Genomic DNA, 18,415 nt, shown 5'->3' on the forward strand with positions numbered 1-18,415 from the left:
ATTTAGAAAATACAAAAATATTCCTGATTTATGGAGTTTTCATAGTCACTGTACACTAGAAATGGAACGCTTACATTGGATATAAATGCTAAAAGAAGAGAGTCCAAGAAAGCTGCTTTAAGACGTGTAAATTGAATTAAAAAATTAATGTATTTTAATGAGTACAAGTATAGCTACGTCGATAACAGATATAATATCAACCTTAGTGCACATACTGGTTGTGCGAAAAGCAACATGACTGCTTCTTTTGTTGGCTGTTTAGTATCTGATATTTATCTTTTATTCCACCAAGAAATGGGTAAATTTAATGCCAATCATTCTTTCCCTCACTATACTCACCCTCCCACTCCATAGACCCAACGCTCATGTCAAGGGCAGTTCTTAAATCCTGTGCAATGCTGAGGCTCCAGGAGTGGGGTGGGGATAAAGACAGTTTCCCTCTAGTCATTGTTCATCCACAGGTTAAAGCCAAGATGTCCATCAGCTGTGCCCTCAGCATCCCATCAGATCCGGCTGTTTCCTGCTGCTCTGTGTGGTCCTCAGAGCACAGCAGGAATCTTTTCCAAGTATGGGAACCCTAACCACTTCCTCTCTAGCATCTTGTTACCTCAGCCTCAGTCTCTACTGCTCTGAAATCCAAAGATAACTCTCTCCTTCTCCAGCCTGAAGGAATCTCTTTTTAGTTTCTCAATACTTGTACATAATTCTGCTGACTCACCCTGTACCAAAATCAGAGATCAAGTCAATATAAAAGCTATATGTGGGACCAGGTCTCCTGATTCTCCAGCTACTGCACCCTTTATTCTCCATTATGTGCAAAGTAAAATCTACTACTGTCCTGAAAAATCCAACACAGCACTTGACAAATTACTTACTACAACAGAATGTGCATTTACATGAACAAACTCATATAAACCACGTGTGTTGAGAATGGCCATTTTTGACCAAGCTCTTCATATGTACAAGTCACATTCCCAGAACCTTAACAGACATCATTTCATTGAATCTTCCAGAGTGTAGTTGATGAAGCTGAGATTCAAAGGACTGAAGTTAATTTCATAATGCCTACTTGTGGCAGAGCCAGAATTTGAAGCCTAGTCTGATTGAGTCACAGCCCTCAGTCAGATCATTAAGGTGTGCTGCTCTCCTCCACACACAGAGGTGAGCACTGCTTTGTCTTTAGCACATGGACATCTAAACCACTGCCAAGGTAATTATGCACTGCTGTAAATAATTTGCCAAGTATCATTTATTGCTCACCTTAGATATGCTGCATCAGTAATGTCACACAACAGAATGTCCTTCCGAGTGCTTACAGCTATATTGACACCTCCTGAAAGGCTGCTTCAGCAGTTTATGATTTAGAGCCTCCATTACTATATATCACCTATAAAAATAGTTCTCAGTCACTAGCACAATATTTCAAAAAGCTAAGTCAATGTTTTAGAGTATATTTTATGATATGATTATAGCAGAAGAGATGAATACTTGCATAACTGTATTTACCTCTCCAGTCAATTTGGAAGTAATAAGACATATATCTTTCTATATTACTCCCTTTCTTCCAAATTTGTTGTTTCCAAATACAACATTTCACAGACCAATCATCTTAAATACAATTTACAATGTAAGCCCATTGCTTATGTTATATAATTGGCTTCCATTTCAGCAAATAAAAACAATTTATAGTTTGATCATGTCTCAAGTTTACTAAGCAGGATTTTATTTTTCTATAATATAGTCTTCTCAGAAACCTGGACTGTTTTCTCATAGTTGTTCATGGCTTTAAGAGTCAAGCCAAAGGCCATCACGTCCAACTGGAACTATACAGAATCTACAAACGCTTGCCCAGCTGGAAATCCACCTTTCATCAAGGCCAAGCCTTGCATATTTAGGAACTCACTGCATATTTTTTATTAATTGTCCCAGAAAATGTTTTAAAATGCTTAGATGGCTTTATTGTTTTCTTTAGTTGAATACAAACTTACTTATATGGGGAATCTATAAAAAATGTACAAATTTTATTTACAAACCAGAAATAGACTCAAGACATAGAAAACAAACTGTGGATACCAGAGGGGAATGGATGGGAGGGATAGGTTAGGAATTTGAGATTAACAGATACACATTACTATATATATAATAATAAACAACAAGGACCTGCTGTATAGCACAGAGAACTATATTCAACTTCTTGTAATGAGCTGTAATGGATAAAAAACTGAAAAAATATGTATATATGCATGTATATGCATAATTGAATCGCTTTGCTGTACACCTGAAACTAACATTGTAAATCAACTACATTTCAATAAAAATAAAAACAAAATGGTTATTCCTAAAAAATAAAATGCAAAGTTAATCCAAAAATTGGATTTAATTCAATATGAATCACCTAAGGATATTTTTAAAAAGCAGATTCTGTTTCATTTGGATTGAGGACTGAAGTTCTGCAGTTCTTACCAACTCCTAAGTGATGTTCATGCTACAGGTCCATGAAACACTGTGAGTAGCAAGGTTATAAATCCTCCTTCAGAATATATTACTGCTTATATCATTGTGCTGCCGTAGCACCCTGTACCTCCCCTAACTTAGCACACTGACTGTAATCTTATGTTCATTTGTCTATACTTCTTTCTAAACTAGTCTCCCTGGGTTCAAGGACTCTGCTTCATTCTTGGTGCCTAACAATTAATACTCAACAAAGACTTGAATGTCATCCAACTAATGAATGAATGTGTACCAAAGATACACTTTTATATACACCTTGAACACATGTAACACTCGCCTAGCTACCTTTTCATAAAAATATCACCAGGGCATTGGGATTTTTCAAAATCAGAGCACAATTCATAATTACAATTATGGCTGATATTTACTGAGCACATCATATATTAACTCATCTAATCCCCACAAAAGCCCTTCAGTAGGTAAAGTTATTACAATTCCCATTTTAAAGACAGAAATGGAGTCACAGAAATGTTAAGGATTTCATCGAAGTTTATACAGCTAGTGTCATCGCTGGGATATGCACCTGGGCCGTTGAGCGCCACAGTCCATACTTTTAACAACTCCATCATAAAGACAAAAAAAAAAAAAAAATGCAATCTTTCTGTGACTCTGTCAAGCTTTCAACCTTTATATGCTTCATATCTGCAGAATGGAGATCAGACTCATTCTAAAGACAACTCTGCAGAATCTTCCATCTAGTCCACATTTGGGCATTCTTGGATTTAATTCTCTTCTCTTTCAACCTCACAGGTTTATGTTATGAAGCAATATGTAATTTTTCTGGGACACAAATATGAATGACAAAAGCTGTGCACAGAATAAGATGCAAGGCTGGCACACGGAGCGGAACAATGAAGGACCAGCATCTACATGAACGTAAAACTTTAGTTTCCTCTTATCTTCATGCATATGAGAATTCCAGAGAAGTGGTGTGTTATTACAGTATTCTCAAATTTGAGGCTTGCAAGGTGTTAAGATGTATCCCTGGAAAAATGTCAAGGACCTACTGCATGTTCTTGGCTGACATTCCCTTATGCTGCCAGCTGAATCATAAACCTTTGCATAATTAAGGAAAAGCAGAGATTGTGCATTTAAACATATCAGCTTTTTTTGTTTAAAAGGAGATAATACACAGCATTGTTTATAAAGAGAAAAAAAATCATACCACTATTTTAAGAGATAAGTCACTATGGTAACCATTTCTCTGCTTGAATTTAGAGACGCAATGCCTTCTGCTACTGGAGAATTCTTTCAGCTTTTAGCAGCGGTAGGTATTACATATTATTTTATACTGGGCCTTTTTTTTGTCTTATACAAAATGTCTCCATGTTACTTTACTTAATGGAAAAATCCTTTAGCCTTCCATAGAATAACTCATATTGCACATTTAATGATTAAATGGAAATTTTATTGGGTGGAAAATCCTCAAAGACAAATAAAAATAATGATGAAATATCTCATCCAAAATGTTAACAGAGGGTCATATATATCTTGACACAATTGAGTGGTTCTGCAGTCAATGATTCTAAATGTCTGGATTTTTTTTTTTCCAGAAAACCATTTTCTAGATTAATAAATATTTAATCAAGATAACTTTTTACCCACATTATTTTCTTACGTGTCATTGAGAGATCTCCTTCCTGCTCCCCACACAGTTATGCATGTATTATAATAAAAAAAGGCTCTCCTAAAGACTTCCAGGGGCAAACATTTTCCAGATTTCCTGCAAACAGGAAAGATAATAAATTTTGTTCTGCTTTAGCAATACTTCACTAACCCCATCTAGCCCCTCTAGCATTTACTGCACTGAACCAGAAAATTATAATTTCAGAACAATAGTCACAATAATAACTATCACTCATTAAGTACTTGCTGTGTACCAGGCCCTGTTCTAAGACTTCATGTGAGTATTAGATTGACAAATTTAGCACAACCAAGGAAAGCCAGAGAGTGTGCACTTAAAGATCTCAGATTTGTTTATAAAGAAGAGATAATATTTAGCAATGATTATAAGAATTTCTCTTTTAACCCTCACAACAACCCTATGAGCTTGCTAAGGGACCTTGTATATTGTACAGATCGACTTCCATGTCCTATAAATCCTCCCCTAATCCATTGTACAGATTAGGAAACCCAGTCATTTTTCCTCTGGTGTCATAGTTTATGAAATGAAATAAGCAATACACTGAATGTAAATGTATTAATAAGAACTCAGGAACAATGGCTTGTACTGGATATAGACAGAAAACTGACTGGCAGAACATGTAATAAATATTCAACACTCCAAATCACAAATGCACAAGACACCAGCATTTCCTAAAATAATACATTAAAACATCATATTATCTTTTGCTTTTTACAATATTCCTGTTATTTCTGAATTTACACTTTATGTAAGCAATGAAATTATAAATACTATATTTATACATGAGGGAGCATGGAATTTAAATATTTACATATACTTCAGATGAACATACTGTTGCCATTTGTTACTGCTGTTTCTCTTTTTTGCAGGAAGGTGGATGAGTAAAATCATTGTAATAAAATAGCAAGCGTGCTTAAGTTAGAGTCCTTGCTTATGTTTTCCATAGTTTGTTATTATACATTGCTGTATGAAAGGCAAAGTATTCAATTCAATTTTCTCTTCATATACAACTATTATTTCCAGTAAGCACCCTCACAGACTATATTTCCAGTATTAATTAGAGGATATAACAAAACAGCAATGTAACGTACTTCATCACTGCACCTGATAAACACCTGAGGTACTCCAATGTATAAACTTTCAGTTATAATTAACTGTATCCACAGCATTAAAAAATCTAATCGACTAAGTGTGTCATCATTTGACAAGACCAGGCACTTAGTTTTTCCTAATTCTGTTCTAGGGTTCCCTTTTAAAACTCAGCTCTATTTATTTAACCTTGCAAAGAGGTAAGCTGGTGATAGAATTTTTTGCCCTTTAAGTAGATAAAAAAGGACCATCTTCACTAATTATCCCAGGTATGTGTTCTGTATCAGTCATTCCTTAAACCTTATAATTCCTGAGAGCAAGGCCCATTCAGCCACAAAAAATGACAGTCAGTCTTTTGCACGTGGGTGAATTATTTTCTGCAGTAAAATCCCGAAGGGCTTTGCAAAATTTCAGTTAAACTCAGGTGAGCTGACAGTAACTGCTACTTTCTAGAAGGTTCAATAATCTTTGTGGCCCTTTGGGAGTACTTAATTTATGAGTTATGCCTAAATACCCTAAGGAAATTGAAATGCGTAAGGTCTTTACTTCACTGGTGGTAGGTTCAGACCACTCATTATATAAATCCTAATACATCTTCCTAGAAGCAGGTAGGAGGCAGCCTCACATGCACTGCCACCCAGATAAGGAAAGGAGGCTCTGTGGCCTGCGCCTACACTGCCAGGTAGCTGCCATCCCCGCCTTGACCATCCAGTGGTCCTGAACACACTGGTCACCGAAACTGCTTTTTAATTGGCTTAAACGGGCTTGTTTATTTCCCCCTTTTCTATCGTTAAAGTAGAAGTGGAAATCTGCTTTCAAAGACGAGCCTATCAGCATCTCCTTCCCTGGCTCCCCTGACCTTCAGGCAGTGCAGCTGCCTGAGTTGAGTTAAAAATGGACTGTCAAGCTGGTTTTAATTTCTGCTGCTCTGCCTCCCAGTGTCCTCCCACTGATCTGTTTATCACACCTTCCTTACCCCTTCTGTTGTTGTTTTTCTTGCTAAGAGTTTTTAGCCTGGACAGCTGAAACGGCTTCTCAAGGCCCTAACCTACAGATCCTTGTACACATAATCCTAAAGGATTAGGGGCCAACAGTAGAACCTCCTACTTGTAGAAACAATCTTCTCCCTCCAGCCATCCCCTTCTTTTCCTCTCCTGACCCACGACCTTCTTTGGTCTTTGGGAACGTTCACTCTGACCATATCGTCTCTCCTGGCACACCAAAGTGGGAACAGGGTGGCTTAGGAACCGTGGGAGAAAACATGTTTGGCTTCTTGCTGATGGGTTGGGTGAGCACGTTGACCCTGCACGCTCCTCCGTCTCCGGTTCAGGACTGAGCATCAAGCTTCACAGGGATTATCCCTAGCAGGACATAAAACATTGTATCTTCATTGCCCCAAGCCCCTTCAAGACCGCCCAACTCCAAGTTCCTCCCCCTAACAGGGCTCGCCAGGAACTTCTGCCTCTGGGAATGACAATTACTCCCAGCGACCGGGCTGGTGGAAGCAGCTAAAATCCCACTAATGGTTTTGTTTAGTTTCTTGGCAGGCTCCCTTTCATTCAAGCTGCCGGCGCTCTGGAGCCAGGTCTAATTAGAGGCTCACCCTTCTCTCGGAGAAAACGCATTAGTCACAGATGAAACAATACTAAGGGTGGCGGGGGTGCAGAGAAGACCCTTCCTAAAATGCTGGAGAGCCTCGGATGTGGGAAAGGCAAGCTAGAGCTGACCGCACGCGGGAGGGGAGGATATAGAAATCCCGGGACGCGACGCGGAGTTGACTCGGTTAGAGGTCAGGACTAAGTGCAAAAGTGATGCTCAATGAACATCGAAATAGATACAGCCAAATTGTTCAGTATGACAGAGCAAAGCCTGCGGTCTTGTTTACAGACAAAGGGCTAAAAGCTTCCCGCTGCCCAGGACCGAACCTCAACGCGGGCATCAGTAGTGTGTCTGTGCGCACACGCTGGGGGAGGGGTCGCACCAAAGAATCCACGATGGTGGCGGCGGAGGGGAGCGGTCAGTTTTTGGCGAGTCGTGCAACCGGAATTGCACTCGGGGTGACCTGTGGCCCACCCAGGAAACAGCAGGTGTGAACCCTACCGCAAACTCATCCTCAACTCCCAGCGGCTCGCCTAGCGCCGCTGGAAGTGCCGGGGTTGAAATGCAACCCGACCCCTGGAGGGGCGGGGCGGGGGGGGGCCGACGAGGGGCGGTGCAGGTGGGCGGGCCGGGACAGGGTGAGGAGGCTGGGCCTATAAAGTGCTGGCTGCCCCAGCGGCGATGCTGCTTGGTGGAGTTGGTGCGGGGGTGGGCTGGGGGCGAGCAGGGTGCCGAACGCTGCTTGGGTTTGCAGGTAACTGAGCCCCCAAGGGAGGGGGCTGCGGAAGACGGTTGCCTGTCTCGGTTTACCCGCAGCTTCGCCAGCGAGCACGTCGGCCCCGGCGAACTCCCAGCAGGTGAGGCCGGCGGCGGCCTGGGTAGGGGGAGCAGGGGCGGGAGGACTGCTCCGAGCGCACGGGTGAGCTCAGCTCGGCAAGTTGGCTTCAAGTTTTGCTAACTCTGAATTAGTTTCAGGATGTGGCTGTAGTGGCGTCTCCGCTGCCAGGCTTTTGTAAACCTGAGTTGCAGAGACCGGTTCCTCCCTTCTGGAAAATGAATGCCTCGGGTAGTTCGCTCCGGGGACGCACGGCATTTTAGGAGCCTCTGCACGTCTTGCCTACTTCTGCAAATCTGTACTTTTTGCCTCCTTTTTCTAGCACCCCGGGAAGGCCGTTCCGCCCCGCGAGGCAAACAGAGCCGTTGACCATGGTTGCAACTGGCAGTTTGAGCAGTAAGAACCCGGCCAGCATTTCAGAGTTGCTGGACCGTGGCTTCCACCCCGGGAGCCTACTAAATGGTGAGTTTCCCAACGGCCTCCTTCTCTTCCCTCCAAAGGCTGCAGTCCCTGGATAGATGGGAGTGGCAGGCATGCAGTGTCGACCCCTTCCTTGAGTGTTGGACGTGCCACAAAATCCATCTGAAAGAGACTCCTTTCCAAACTTTTAGCATCTTCTTTCCATGATAGAAACAAAAGAAGCAAAAATTAAAATCCCAGGGGCTGCATCCGTATAGTCTGAGGCTAATAGGCTCTTTGGTTTTGAAAGTTATACATGTTCTACCCTACATGGCTGTGAAATCATGGTGAAATTTAAGTGTACAATTATGTGTATTTTAACAAATATATTGACCCGTGTAACCACTACCATCACCCTCTGCCTCCAAAGTCCCACGTACCCATTTGCCATCAGTTCCCCCCTTTAACCTTTCCCCTGTCCCCAGGGAAACACTGATCTGGTTTTTGTCACTATAGATTACTTGTGCCTCAAGAGTTTCATAAAAATGGGTCATGTAATATGTACTCTTTTATATCTGGTTTCTTTCTCACAGCCTAAGGATTTTGAGATCCATTCCATGCTTTTGCTTCTATCAGTATGTGTTCCTTTTTATTGCTGAGTAGTATTCTATTTGTGGATATAACCATTATTTCATTTTTAATGCCAGAAGGAAACTTTAAAACAGCAGTGATGCTGGACATATTGTCATTGCAATTTTAAACAGCAGTTTCTAAATTAACACACTGCTCTGCCACTAAGGAGCTGTGGGCATAGACAAACTGCTTAAGATCTTTGGGCCTTCCTCCTTTAGAAGGTGAAGTGATCGATAATCTAAATAATTTTATAGGCCAAAGCTCTAAAATTCTTTATCTTCAACATAGATAAAATACATAGCCTTATAATTCAGAGTGCATTTGTTTCATTTAGTTATTAAAAAAAAAATCCAGTGATATAAGTGTATACGTGATGTGGAGAGAGGAAAACTCAATAGCCAATGAGGTGCAGTAGGCTTAGGGTGGGGAGCCCGCAGGGCATCTGCCCGTGCCCTGCTCAGTTGACTATCTGTGGTGTGGCGTACAGCCAAGTGGTTGGATTAATTTGGAAGGTAGGTGACCAAATGCAGAGCTATCTCTTTTCCTTTGAGCAAATCTAATTTTGTTTTCCTAGGACTATTTTGTTTTGCTTGGCTACAAAAAAGTAGCCAGCCAGTTATAAATATCCTTGCGAACCTCAGAGGTCTTCTCTTTGGGCAGTTTTTAATCAAAGAGGTTGAAGCTAAAATTGGGATCTACAGGCCATTCCAGTAAAGACTTTTAAAGAAAAACACACATTTAATTGCTGTTTAATATAGTTACTAAGTTCAAGTTCATCACTAAAGAACAATAGCAAAAATTCTGTATTTAACAATATTAAATGCATATATTCTTAGAGTGAAAAGGTAATAATCCTTAGTCAAAAAAATTAACATTTTTATTCAAGAACTAATGTACAGTCTCTGTAAAACAAAATCAGAAAACCATAAGCTAGTAAGGAAGCAGGAAAGAAAAGAAAGTCACTAGTATTCTAAGATAACTATAAACAGATTTGAGATACACAGTCGTTAAGATTGTGTGTACACATAAATTTATTAAAAAGTGGTTATAGCCTACCCATCCTATTTATCAAAACCTTTATTTCATAGGTGAACTTTTAGTCTCAGGTCAAATGACTCACTCTGTTACACAGCTAGTTAATGGTAAAGTGAGATCAAATGACTCCCAAACAAATATTAGAAACAGGCAGATGTGATAGATAGAAATAACTAATGTTGCTATCTCATGGTATGTTTTTTGTGCTCCTGGAATTTTTTTTTTTTTTTTTTTTTAATCTTGAAGTTCCATTTTCTACAGATTTTGACTACTGGGATTATGTTGTTCCTGAACCCAACCTCAATGAGATGATATTTGAGGAGACAACTTGCCAGAGTTTGGTTAAAATGCTGGAGAACTGTCTGTCCAAATCAAAGCACACCAAACTCGGTTGCTCAAAAGTCCTTGTTCCTGAGAAACTGACCCAGAGGATTGCTCAAGACGTCCTGAGGCTTTCCTCCACCGAGCCCTGCGGCCTGCGGGGTTGCGTTATGCACGTGAACTTGGAAATTGAAAATGTATGTAAAAAGCTGGATAGGATTGTGTGTGATTCTAGCGTGGTGCCCACTTTTGAGCTCACCCTTGTGTTTAAGCAGGACAACTGCTCGTGGACGAGCTTCAGGGATTTTTTCTTTAGTCGAGGTCGCTTCTCCTCTGGCCTCAGGCGAACTGTGATCCTGAGCTCAGGATTCCGACTTGTTAAAAAAAAGCTGTATTCCTTGATTGGAACCACAGTCATTGAAGAGTGCTAAAAGGGAAGCACTTAAAAGGGTCCTTTTTATGATTGGGTAATAAAACTTCTCAGCTGCTCGGTTAAAGTCATGGTAGTTTGCCCTGCCTGCTCTCAGTGAGAGACCCCAAACTGAGTTCATCTTCCTTCTGTTTCATATGCACAGCCACCCCAACTGAAGGGCTTACTGGGGGGCTTTTGAGAAATGACCTGAAAGACAGAACATTATCTGCATTTATCACGGTTTTTATAAAATGGAATGGAATGGAATAAGTAAGGAAAAGAAGCAATCCACTTTAGTTTTTTACTTGACTCTACGAATTTTCCAAGCAGTCTTGCTAATAGACTGTATAAACCCACTTTGCCTAGTTTGATTTTCATATGGCTTTTCTTCTGTAAGTTTTCAGAGTGGTCCTTTCAACCACAGAATCTTAATCTGAATGATGGTTAGCCCATCAAAACTTCCAGAAGCCCAAACCACCAATTTCCTGCCCCTACTCAAATTTGAAGAATTCTTATACAAAAGGATAGAGATAAGTGGGTGAGTTTCATAAAACTTAACGCCATGCAAAAGCAAATGAGGACTGTCAGGGCAAGAACAGAACTCAGAACTAAGTGCTTCTATGTTTCTTTGCCCCCTCTCCATGCTTCTGTTTCAAAGAGGTGGCAAAAGCTTGAGCTGCCATTTCAGTAACCATAGTATTGTTTTAAATAATTTTATGGTACAGTAGAAGCTTAATTTTTCTAGTTCTCAAGTATTGACTTTTATCTTTAAACTAGAAAAATGGAAAATGCTGATTTCTTTGCATGTAGTTGATTACTCTCCCATTGAGTGAATGTGTACAAGGATGGGAAGTGAGTTCCAGTCCCTTTCTCGTTCACTTGATAACCCAGCTTCCTTTTGCTAGTACATAATGCTTACTCTCAGATGAACCATCTCACCATGTCAGTGTTGTCTTATCCTTGGCTCTCCTGGAAACTGAAGGATCTCTCCTCAACCCAAATCTTCAAAGGGGAGAGCGGCACACTACCACTTTTAATTATTAAGATGGGCCTATTTACAAAGTCTCCTTTGGCTCTGGCTATCTGGTTTATAGTACAGACTAGGGGATGAAAATCATAATCTAGATAACCAGTGCACATACACAGCCTTCTTCATCCTTTGATACCTCTCCCTAGGGAATAATAAAGGCCTTGTGTTTTCTCTTGTTCCAACTAGCTAGGTCATTGTCTTTTTTCTTTATGTTACTGAGAGAATGTAGCCTCCACATCACAGTGTTCAATCCAGCAAGGCCTTCACATCCTTGCTGTGGGTCATGGATAAGGAGATTATACAGGTCTCCTGCCCAAGCTATTATCATCACTTTATATGCCTGAGGCCAGGGTTGCAGTGACCATAGCTTCATCCTGGTGTAATTCAAAAGCAGGTGTGATCCTGTTCCTGATCCCATGGATGACTTACAATTTCACTATTCAAATCAGCAAGTGTCCTCACAAACTGAACTTTTCAAATGCTTGGAAAGATACCACAAAGCTGTTCTTATAGGACTGGGCCAGGATAAGTCAAGCTTGTTTTGCATGTCTGTTATTGTCTGGGGCTCTGAAGGTCATTGATTCCGTGGGTAAGGCATCTCTGGCATGGATGTAGAACTGTTGTCGTTTTTCCACTAACAGTTGTCTGACTCTCTTGTCTTGTATGCTCACAAAATAGTGATGGCTTATAGAGACTCTTAAATTAATATTCCTGTTAAAGGAAATTAAAGTTTGTCTATTTTTGACAATAAAACATCATATATTTTTAATTCTCTTGTCCTTTGTCTTTTCTGAATTTATGCAATGATCACCCTAAAATATATTTGACAATATTTGAACAAAATTGACAGAACAATTACTTATCCCCTTTTTGACAAAAGCTTTGTACCCTTCATTATAATATTCCAACTGTACCTATTGCATGTGCCTGTGTGTCAATAATGAGTCATTTTCTTCATAATTTTTCAAATACAGTAATACTTCCAAATAGGAAGACATTAAGAATTTGAGCTCCTTTGGCAACTGCCTTAAAAAAAAAAAAAAAAAAAACTCATTATGTAAAGGCTTTCTGTATTTTTCCTAATGACCAAATGCAAAGACGTCAAATTGTAAGATCTGTATACATTTTTATTTTTACGAGAATATTCTATTAGAACAATAGATCTTTCTAATTCCACAATTATTCATCAATTTGAATTTTTAATCTTGTCCACCTATCTTTTCTGTCTCTTCAAATTTATGTCATTAGCTCAGACTTCTCCCACAGCATAACCCACCTTTAATAAGACTTGCTAAGTTTAGGCATGATCTAGATGCTTTATATATAAACCATCTCATTTACTCTTCATAACAGCCTCATGAAATGAGACCACTACCATCTCCATCTTATGGATAAGTGACCAGACACAGAGAGGTTAAGTAACTTGCCCAAAGTCACCAAGTCATGTGGGAAAGCCGAAGTATAAAATCAAGCAGACCCCAGGGGCTGTGCTCACCATGCTGCCTCTCAATGTGTGAGGCAACATGGAGCCCTCACCCTCATCACCAAAGGCTGTAGAAACCACGTCAGAAACATCTGCCCCTAACTTCGAACAAAGAATTCTTCATGCGGTTTCTTTTCAGGAAGAAACGATGAGGAAACTATTGACAGTATTCACCATTCAGTGAAGCAGAGCTGTGCTTAGAATAAAAAAATCTTCCAATATTTAAGACATGCATTTCCATCCTGGCATCTTCACACCTGTCTTTTGCAATTGATCTGACTACTTTCTCATGTACCATCAAAAAAAAAAAAAAAAATGTGATTTGTTCCCTATTTCAATGGGGAATAAACTGTAGGCTAGAATGTGTATGGCCTCCTGAAAGAACTAATGACTAATTTTCTCTTATTAATAGAAAGATAGTATAATTTTATAGTAATGGACTCAATATCCTGATTCTACTTTGCAATGACATGATCTATATTCTCATGGAGTTAGCATCATGTTGCACTATTGACAGTTTTCCCATTTGCATAGTGGAAGAATGGACAAGCATAAAAATATTGAGCCTAAGACACTCAGGATTAAATTATCCATATTGGTTTAAACAAGTGATAATAAAAACAAAAGTCCAAGGCATGTTGGTGGCAGATGAGGAGGGAGAGATACATGGTGATGAGCTGGGAGAAGGTTCATGCAGATGTTCAGAACCTCAGACTTCTGCCTAGACTCTGCCATTGATTATAGATTCACAACACTCCATTGGGTCTGCATCTGCCACAGACAAGAGAAGAGAGAGACTGTACAGGATCTCATGGGAAACTTGGGGGCCAGGCATGTAAGTGATGTACATAACTTCTGCCTATATCCTCTGTAGAACTCAGTCACATGGCCCCACTCAATGGAAAGAGGGGCTGGGAAATGTGGTAGCATGATGTGTGCAGAAGGAATTGGGCTTGATGAACTGAAGACAGTTTCTGCCCCACAGAGAGAGACAAGTCAGTCTGAAACAATAGAGAGCCCAGACGCAGACCTATACGGACGTGTATGGAAAGTTGATCTACAGCCAAGTTGGCACTTTAGACCAACGGGTAAATAGATGATGGTGTTTTCACTAATTGGAGTTATAATAATTGTTTATCTACATGAAAAAATAAATAAAATTGGATGCATACACATCAAGCATGAAAATCAATTCCACGGTGATTAGAGAATTAAATGTGAAAGGGAAATAACAATATAATTTTTATGATTTTGAATTAGAGAAAGATTTCTCAAATAAGATGTAAAGGAATCAATGAACCTTTTTATCTATCACATAACACTATGAAGAGAATAAAAATATAAGTCATGAACTAAAAGAAACTTCTATACATATAACTGAAAAAGAGTAACCAGAATATGTCAAGAATTATTTCAAATCAATTAGAAAAACACAAACTACTCAAAGAAAAAACATGGGCAAAAGCTTGAATAGGTACTTTACAGAAAAGGAAACCCATATGGTGACAGACATATGAAAAGATGCTCAGTCTAATTAGTAGCCAGATAAATCCAGATTAAAAGCACAATGAGACACCAATATAAACACATTCTTATTGGTTTAAAAAGAGGGGGGTTAAAAAGCTGGTTAGGAGACAGGGGCAAAAAAAAAACACCTCATTTCGACATGCCAATATGTGTATCTGTAGTCTGACATTATTTGTAAAGCTGAAGATAAACATATTTTAGGAGTTAGTAATTCTATTTTTATTTATCAAACCTAGACCAGCATTCTTCAAACTTTTTGTTTGTTGCACATCTAAAAGAAGTTTGTAATAGTACATGCTCAGCCACATTTTTCACTTGCCATCCAAAATTTCCACCCTAAGTTTAAAAAGTTGCAAATAATATACATTCCAGTATGTTGTGAATATGATCTTCTTAAATGAAACAATTACATCATCTTGTTAGGTGTTTGCAATGGAACGTAAATAGTACAGTAATTTAGTACACACCAACAACTATTTAGAAAACACTAAATTAGGGTTTTCAACAGAATAAGAATTTTTAGTGTTACTTTTTCTTTTTTCTTGTATCTTCTTAAAGTCTACTTTTTACACTAAATTTTACCTTTATATATTTTAGACTTGAAAGTCTTTTATTAATATTTCCTCTTATAATAAAAATAAGATTAAATTTAAACTACAATTTTTTTAATTTCCTGTGATCATAAGGATTTAAACATTAATTTTTAATTGCATTGACTTTATAAATAGTAATAGTACACGATAATCAAACATTAAATGTTTCTGAATTATATAATACTATTAAGCAAAAAATAATATTCTCTCAGTGAAATGATTCTTTTTTCCACCTTAAAACTGAACTTCTATTTAGTTTTTGTGCTTAGTCTTTTACTATAAACATTTTTCTTGTTACAATGAATGATCAATGATCATTTTGATGATTAAGCAATATTCCATCTAGTTGAGTTATCATAATCAGCCAAATTGTTCCCTACTGTTGGATTTCTAGATTTTTCTTTTTCTTACTATTTTTATTGAAGTACAGCTGATGTAAAATATTATATAAGTTACAGGCATACAATATAGAGATTCACAATTTTTAAAGGTTATACTTCATTTATAGTTATTATAAAATATTTGCTGTATTCCAAGTGCTGTACAATATATCCTTGTAGCTTATTTTATACATGCTAGTTTGTACCTTTTAATCCCCTACCTCTATGTTGCCCCTCCCCACTTCCCTCCCTCCACTGAGAATCACTAATTTATTCTCTATATCTGTGAGTGTTTCTTTTTTGTTATGTTCACTAGTTCATTGTATTTTTTAGATTCCACATATACATGAATCCTACAGTATTTGTCTATCTCTATTTCACTTAGCATAATACCCTTCAAGCCCATCCATGTTGTTGCAAATGGCAAAATTTTATTTTTTTATGGCTACGTAGTATTCTAGTGTGTATGTATATATATATATACACACACACACACACACACACACACACACACACCATATCTTCTTTATCCATTCATCTGTTGATGGACACTTAGGTTGCTTCCATATCTCAGCTGTTATAAATAAATAATGCTGCTATGAACATTGGAAAGATACGTGTATCTTTTCAAATAGTGTTTCGGGTTTTTTAGATATATACAGAGGAGTGGAATTACTGGGTCATATGGTAGTCCCAGTTTTAGTTTTTTGAAAAACCTTCTTTGTGTTTTCCACAGTGGCTGCTCCAGTTTATATTCCCACCAACAGTGTACGAGGGTTCCCTTTTCTCCACACCCTTGCCAACATTTGTTATTTGTTTTCTTTTTGATGATAGCCATTCTGACAGGTGTGAGGTGATATCTCATTGCAGTTTTAGTCTGCAGGTAAAATGATTCTTTTAAATTAGTGAATTAATTTATAGATAATTGTTTTTGCTAAATTTGGAGGATTAAGCATCATTTCCTGTTTTGTCTGTAAATGTAAGCTCTGAGAAAATATGTTAGTATCAATAAGTAGATGGGAATATAGATAATTTGCCTGTTACAATATCAAACTGTAATCAATATTTGAACTACTTTCAAGATATATGCCAAAGTCACATAAATATCTATCACCAAAAAATATTTCAAATGATCAATACTCAGATAGTTCAATAAGAGTTTATTTCCATGTAGTTTGGTGCAGCCATTATGGAAAACAGTATACAGATTCCTCAAAAAACTAAAAATAGACTTACCAAATGATCCAGCAATCTCACTCCTGGGCATATATCTGAAGGACACTTTAATTTGAAAAGATACATGTACCCCAATGTTCATAGCAGCACTATATACTATAGCCAAGACATGGAAACAGCCTAAATGTCTGTCAAGAGATGACTGGATAAAGAATTTGAGGTATATTTATACGATGTAATACTACTCAGCCATATAAAAGAATAAAACAATGGTATTTACAGCAACATCGATGGACCTAGAGATCATCATTCTAAGTGAAGTAAGCCAGAAGGAGAAAGAAAAATAACATTTGATATCATTCACATGTATGTAGAATCCAAAAAAAGGAAAAAAAGAGGACCCTAATGAACTCATCTACAAAATGGAAACAGACTCACAGACATAGTAAATAATCTTATGGTTACCGGGGGAAGGGGATGGGAAGGGATAAATTTGGGAGTTTGAGATTTGCAAATGTTAGCCACCATATATAAAAACAGATTTTAAAATGTTTCTTCTGTATAGCACAGGGAACTATATTCAGTATCTTGTAATAACCTTTAATGAAACAGAATATGAGAACAAATATATGTATGTATATGCATGACTGGGACATTGCGCTGTACACAAGAAATTAACACATTGTAACTGACTGTACTTCAATTAAAAAAAAAGATTTTATTCTCATATTGTTGAAATCAGAGGACTAAAGACCACCTGATTTGCAAAAAGACTTTCTCAGGCTGCCATAACCAATACTACAGACTGGGTGGCTTTAAGCATCAGAAATTTATTTCTCACAGTTCTGGAGGCTGGAAGTGTGAGATCAAGGGGTTGTCAGCGTTAGTTTCTTCTGAAGCTTCTCTCCGTGGATTAGATGGCAGCCTTCTCCCTTCGCCATCTTTCCTCTGTACTGTTTGTGTCCAAATCTTCATATAAGAACACCAATCATATCACATTTGGACCTACCCTAATGACCTTAACTTTAACCTAATCATTTCTTTATAAACCCTATCTCTAAATATAGTCATATGCTGAGGCACAGGGCATTAGGATTTCAACATATGAATTTCATACGAATTTTGGGAGTACACAATTCAGCTCATAACACCAGACATTCAAATAATCAGCTTTCTCAATACTATCCTAGAGTGACAGTTCAAACTGTCCTTTTGTTTGGTACCATAGAGGTTATTACACCCCTGAATAAAGCATTATATATCAAGATGGGCTAATAGTGAGGGGCATGTCTTTTGTGAAGTAGGGGAAGAGGATTGTTACAGGGGAAGTGAACAAGTAAGACCTGCATCTCAGGTAAGTTTTCAGGGAGATCAATTTTAGGAAAGAATATATATAGAAGCAAAGGGTTTGGAAATCAGTCACCTTAAAACTGTGTGCTGCACAAACCTCAGTGAAAACATTTGTTTGCCCCTGTAATAATTTTCCAGTTTTAAGACTGCTGCCTTGGACTGATAGGTCAGCATCACACTGTTTAAAAGCGTGATGTTTAGTGTGGAAACAACACAAATGTCCATCAACTATAGAATGGCTAAATGAATTGTGCTACAGTCATAAATGGAATGCTAAAGAACAATGAAAATGAGTAGAATTTAAATTATAAAGGACTTGGATTAATCTTTAGGATATAATATTGAATACAAAAAGAAGTTACAAAAGAATAAGTAGGCTATCTTTATATTTATGTAA

The 18,415-nt window shown here is 38.2% G+C and overlaps 1 protein-coding gene across 2 annotated transcripts; it reads left to right on the top strand.

Annotated features, from left to right (window-relative positions):
* The first annotated feature begins 7,505 nt into the window (after nt 1–7,505).
* DDIT4L (DNA damage inducible transcript 4 like) lies at nt 7,506–12,278 on the top strand. 2 transcript variants are annotated; one of them, XM_010953577.3, is made up of 3 exons: nt 7,506–7,701; nt 8,002–8,141; nt 9,993–12,278. In XM_010953577.3, the coding sequence occupies exons 2-3, from the start codon at nt 8,051–8,053 to the stop codon at nt 10,496–10,498; spliced, it is 597 nt and encodes a 198-aa protein (XP_010951879.1). In that variant the 5' UTR covers nt 7,506–7,701; nt 8,002–8,050; the 3' UTR covers nt 10,499–12,278. The 2 variants fall into 2 exon arrangements, with proteins under 2 accessions (XP_010951879.1, XP_010951881.1); XM_010953579.3 differs by having other exon boundaries at nt 7,509–7,701; nt 10,008–12,278.
* The last annotated feature ends 6,137 nt before the right edge of the window (nt 12,279–18,415 follow it).

Source organism: Camelus bactrianus, chromosome 2 (genome assembly GCF_048773025.1).
Source record: "Camelus bactrianus isolate YW-2024 breed Bactrian camel chromosome 2, ASM4877302v1, whole genome shotgun sequence".
NCBI classification, from domain to species: domain Eukaryota; kingdom Metazoa; phylum Chordata; class Mammalia; order Artiodactyla; family Camelidae; genus Camelus; species Camelus bactrianus.

What these genes read in the sequence shown, in the direction of transcription:
- DDIT4L (XM_010953577.3), top strand. Translation starts at nt 8,051, where the DNA reads ATGGTTGCAACTGGCAGTTTGAGCAGTAAGAACCCGGCCAGCATTTCA. An exon ending in CCCCGGGAGCCTACTAAATG is followed by an intron (nt 8,142 to 9,992) that starts GTGAGTTTCCCA and finishes TTAATCTTGAAG; the next exon opens with TTCCATTTTCTACAGATTTT.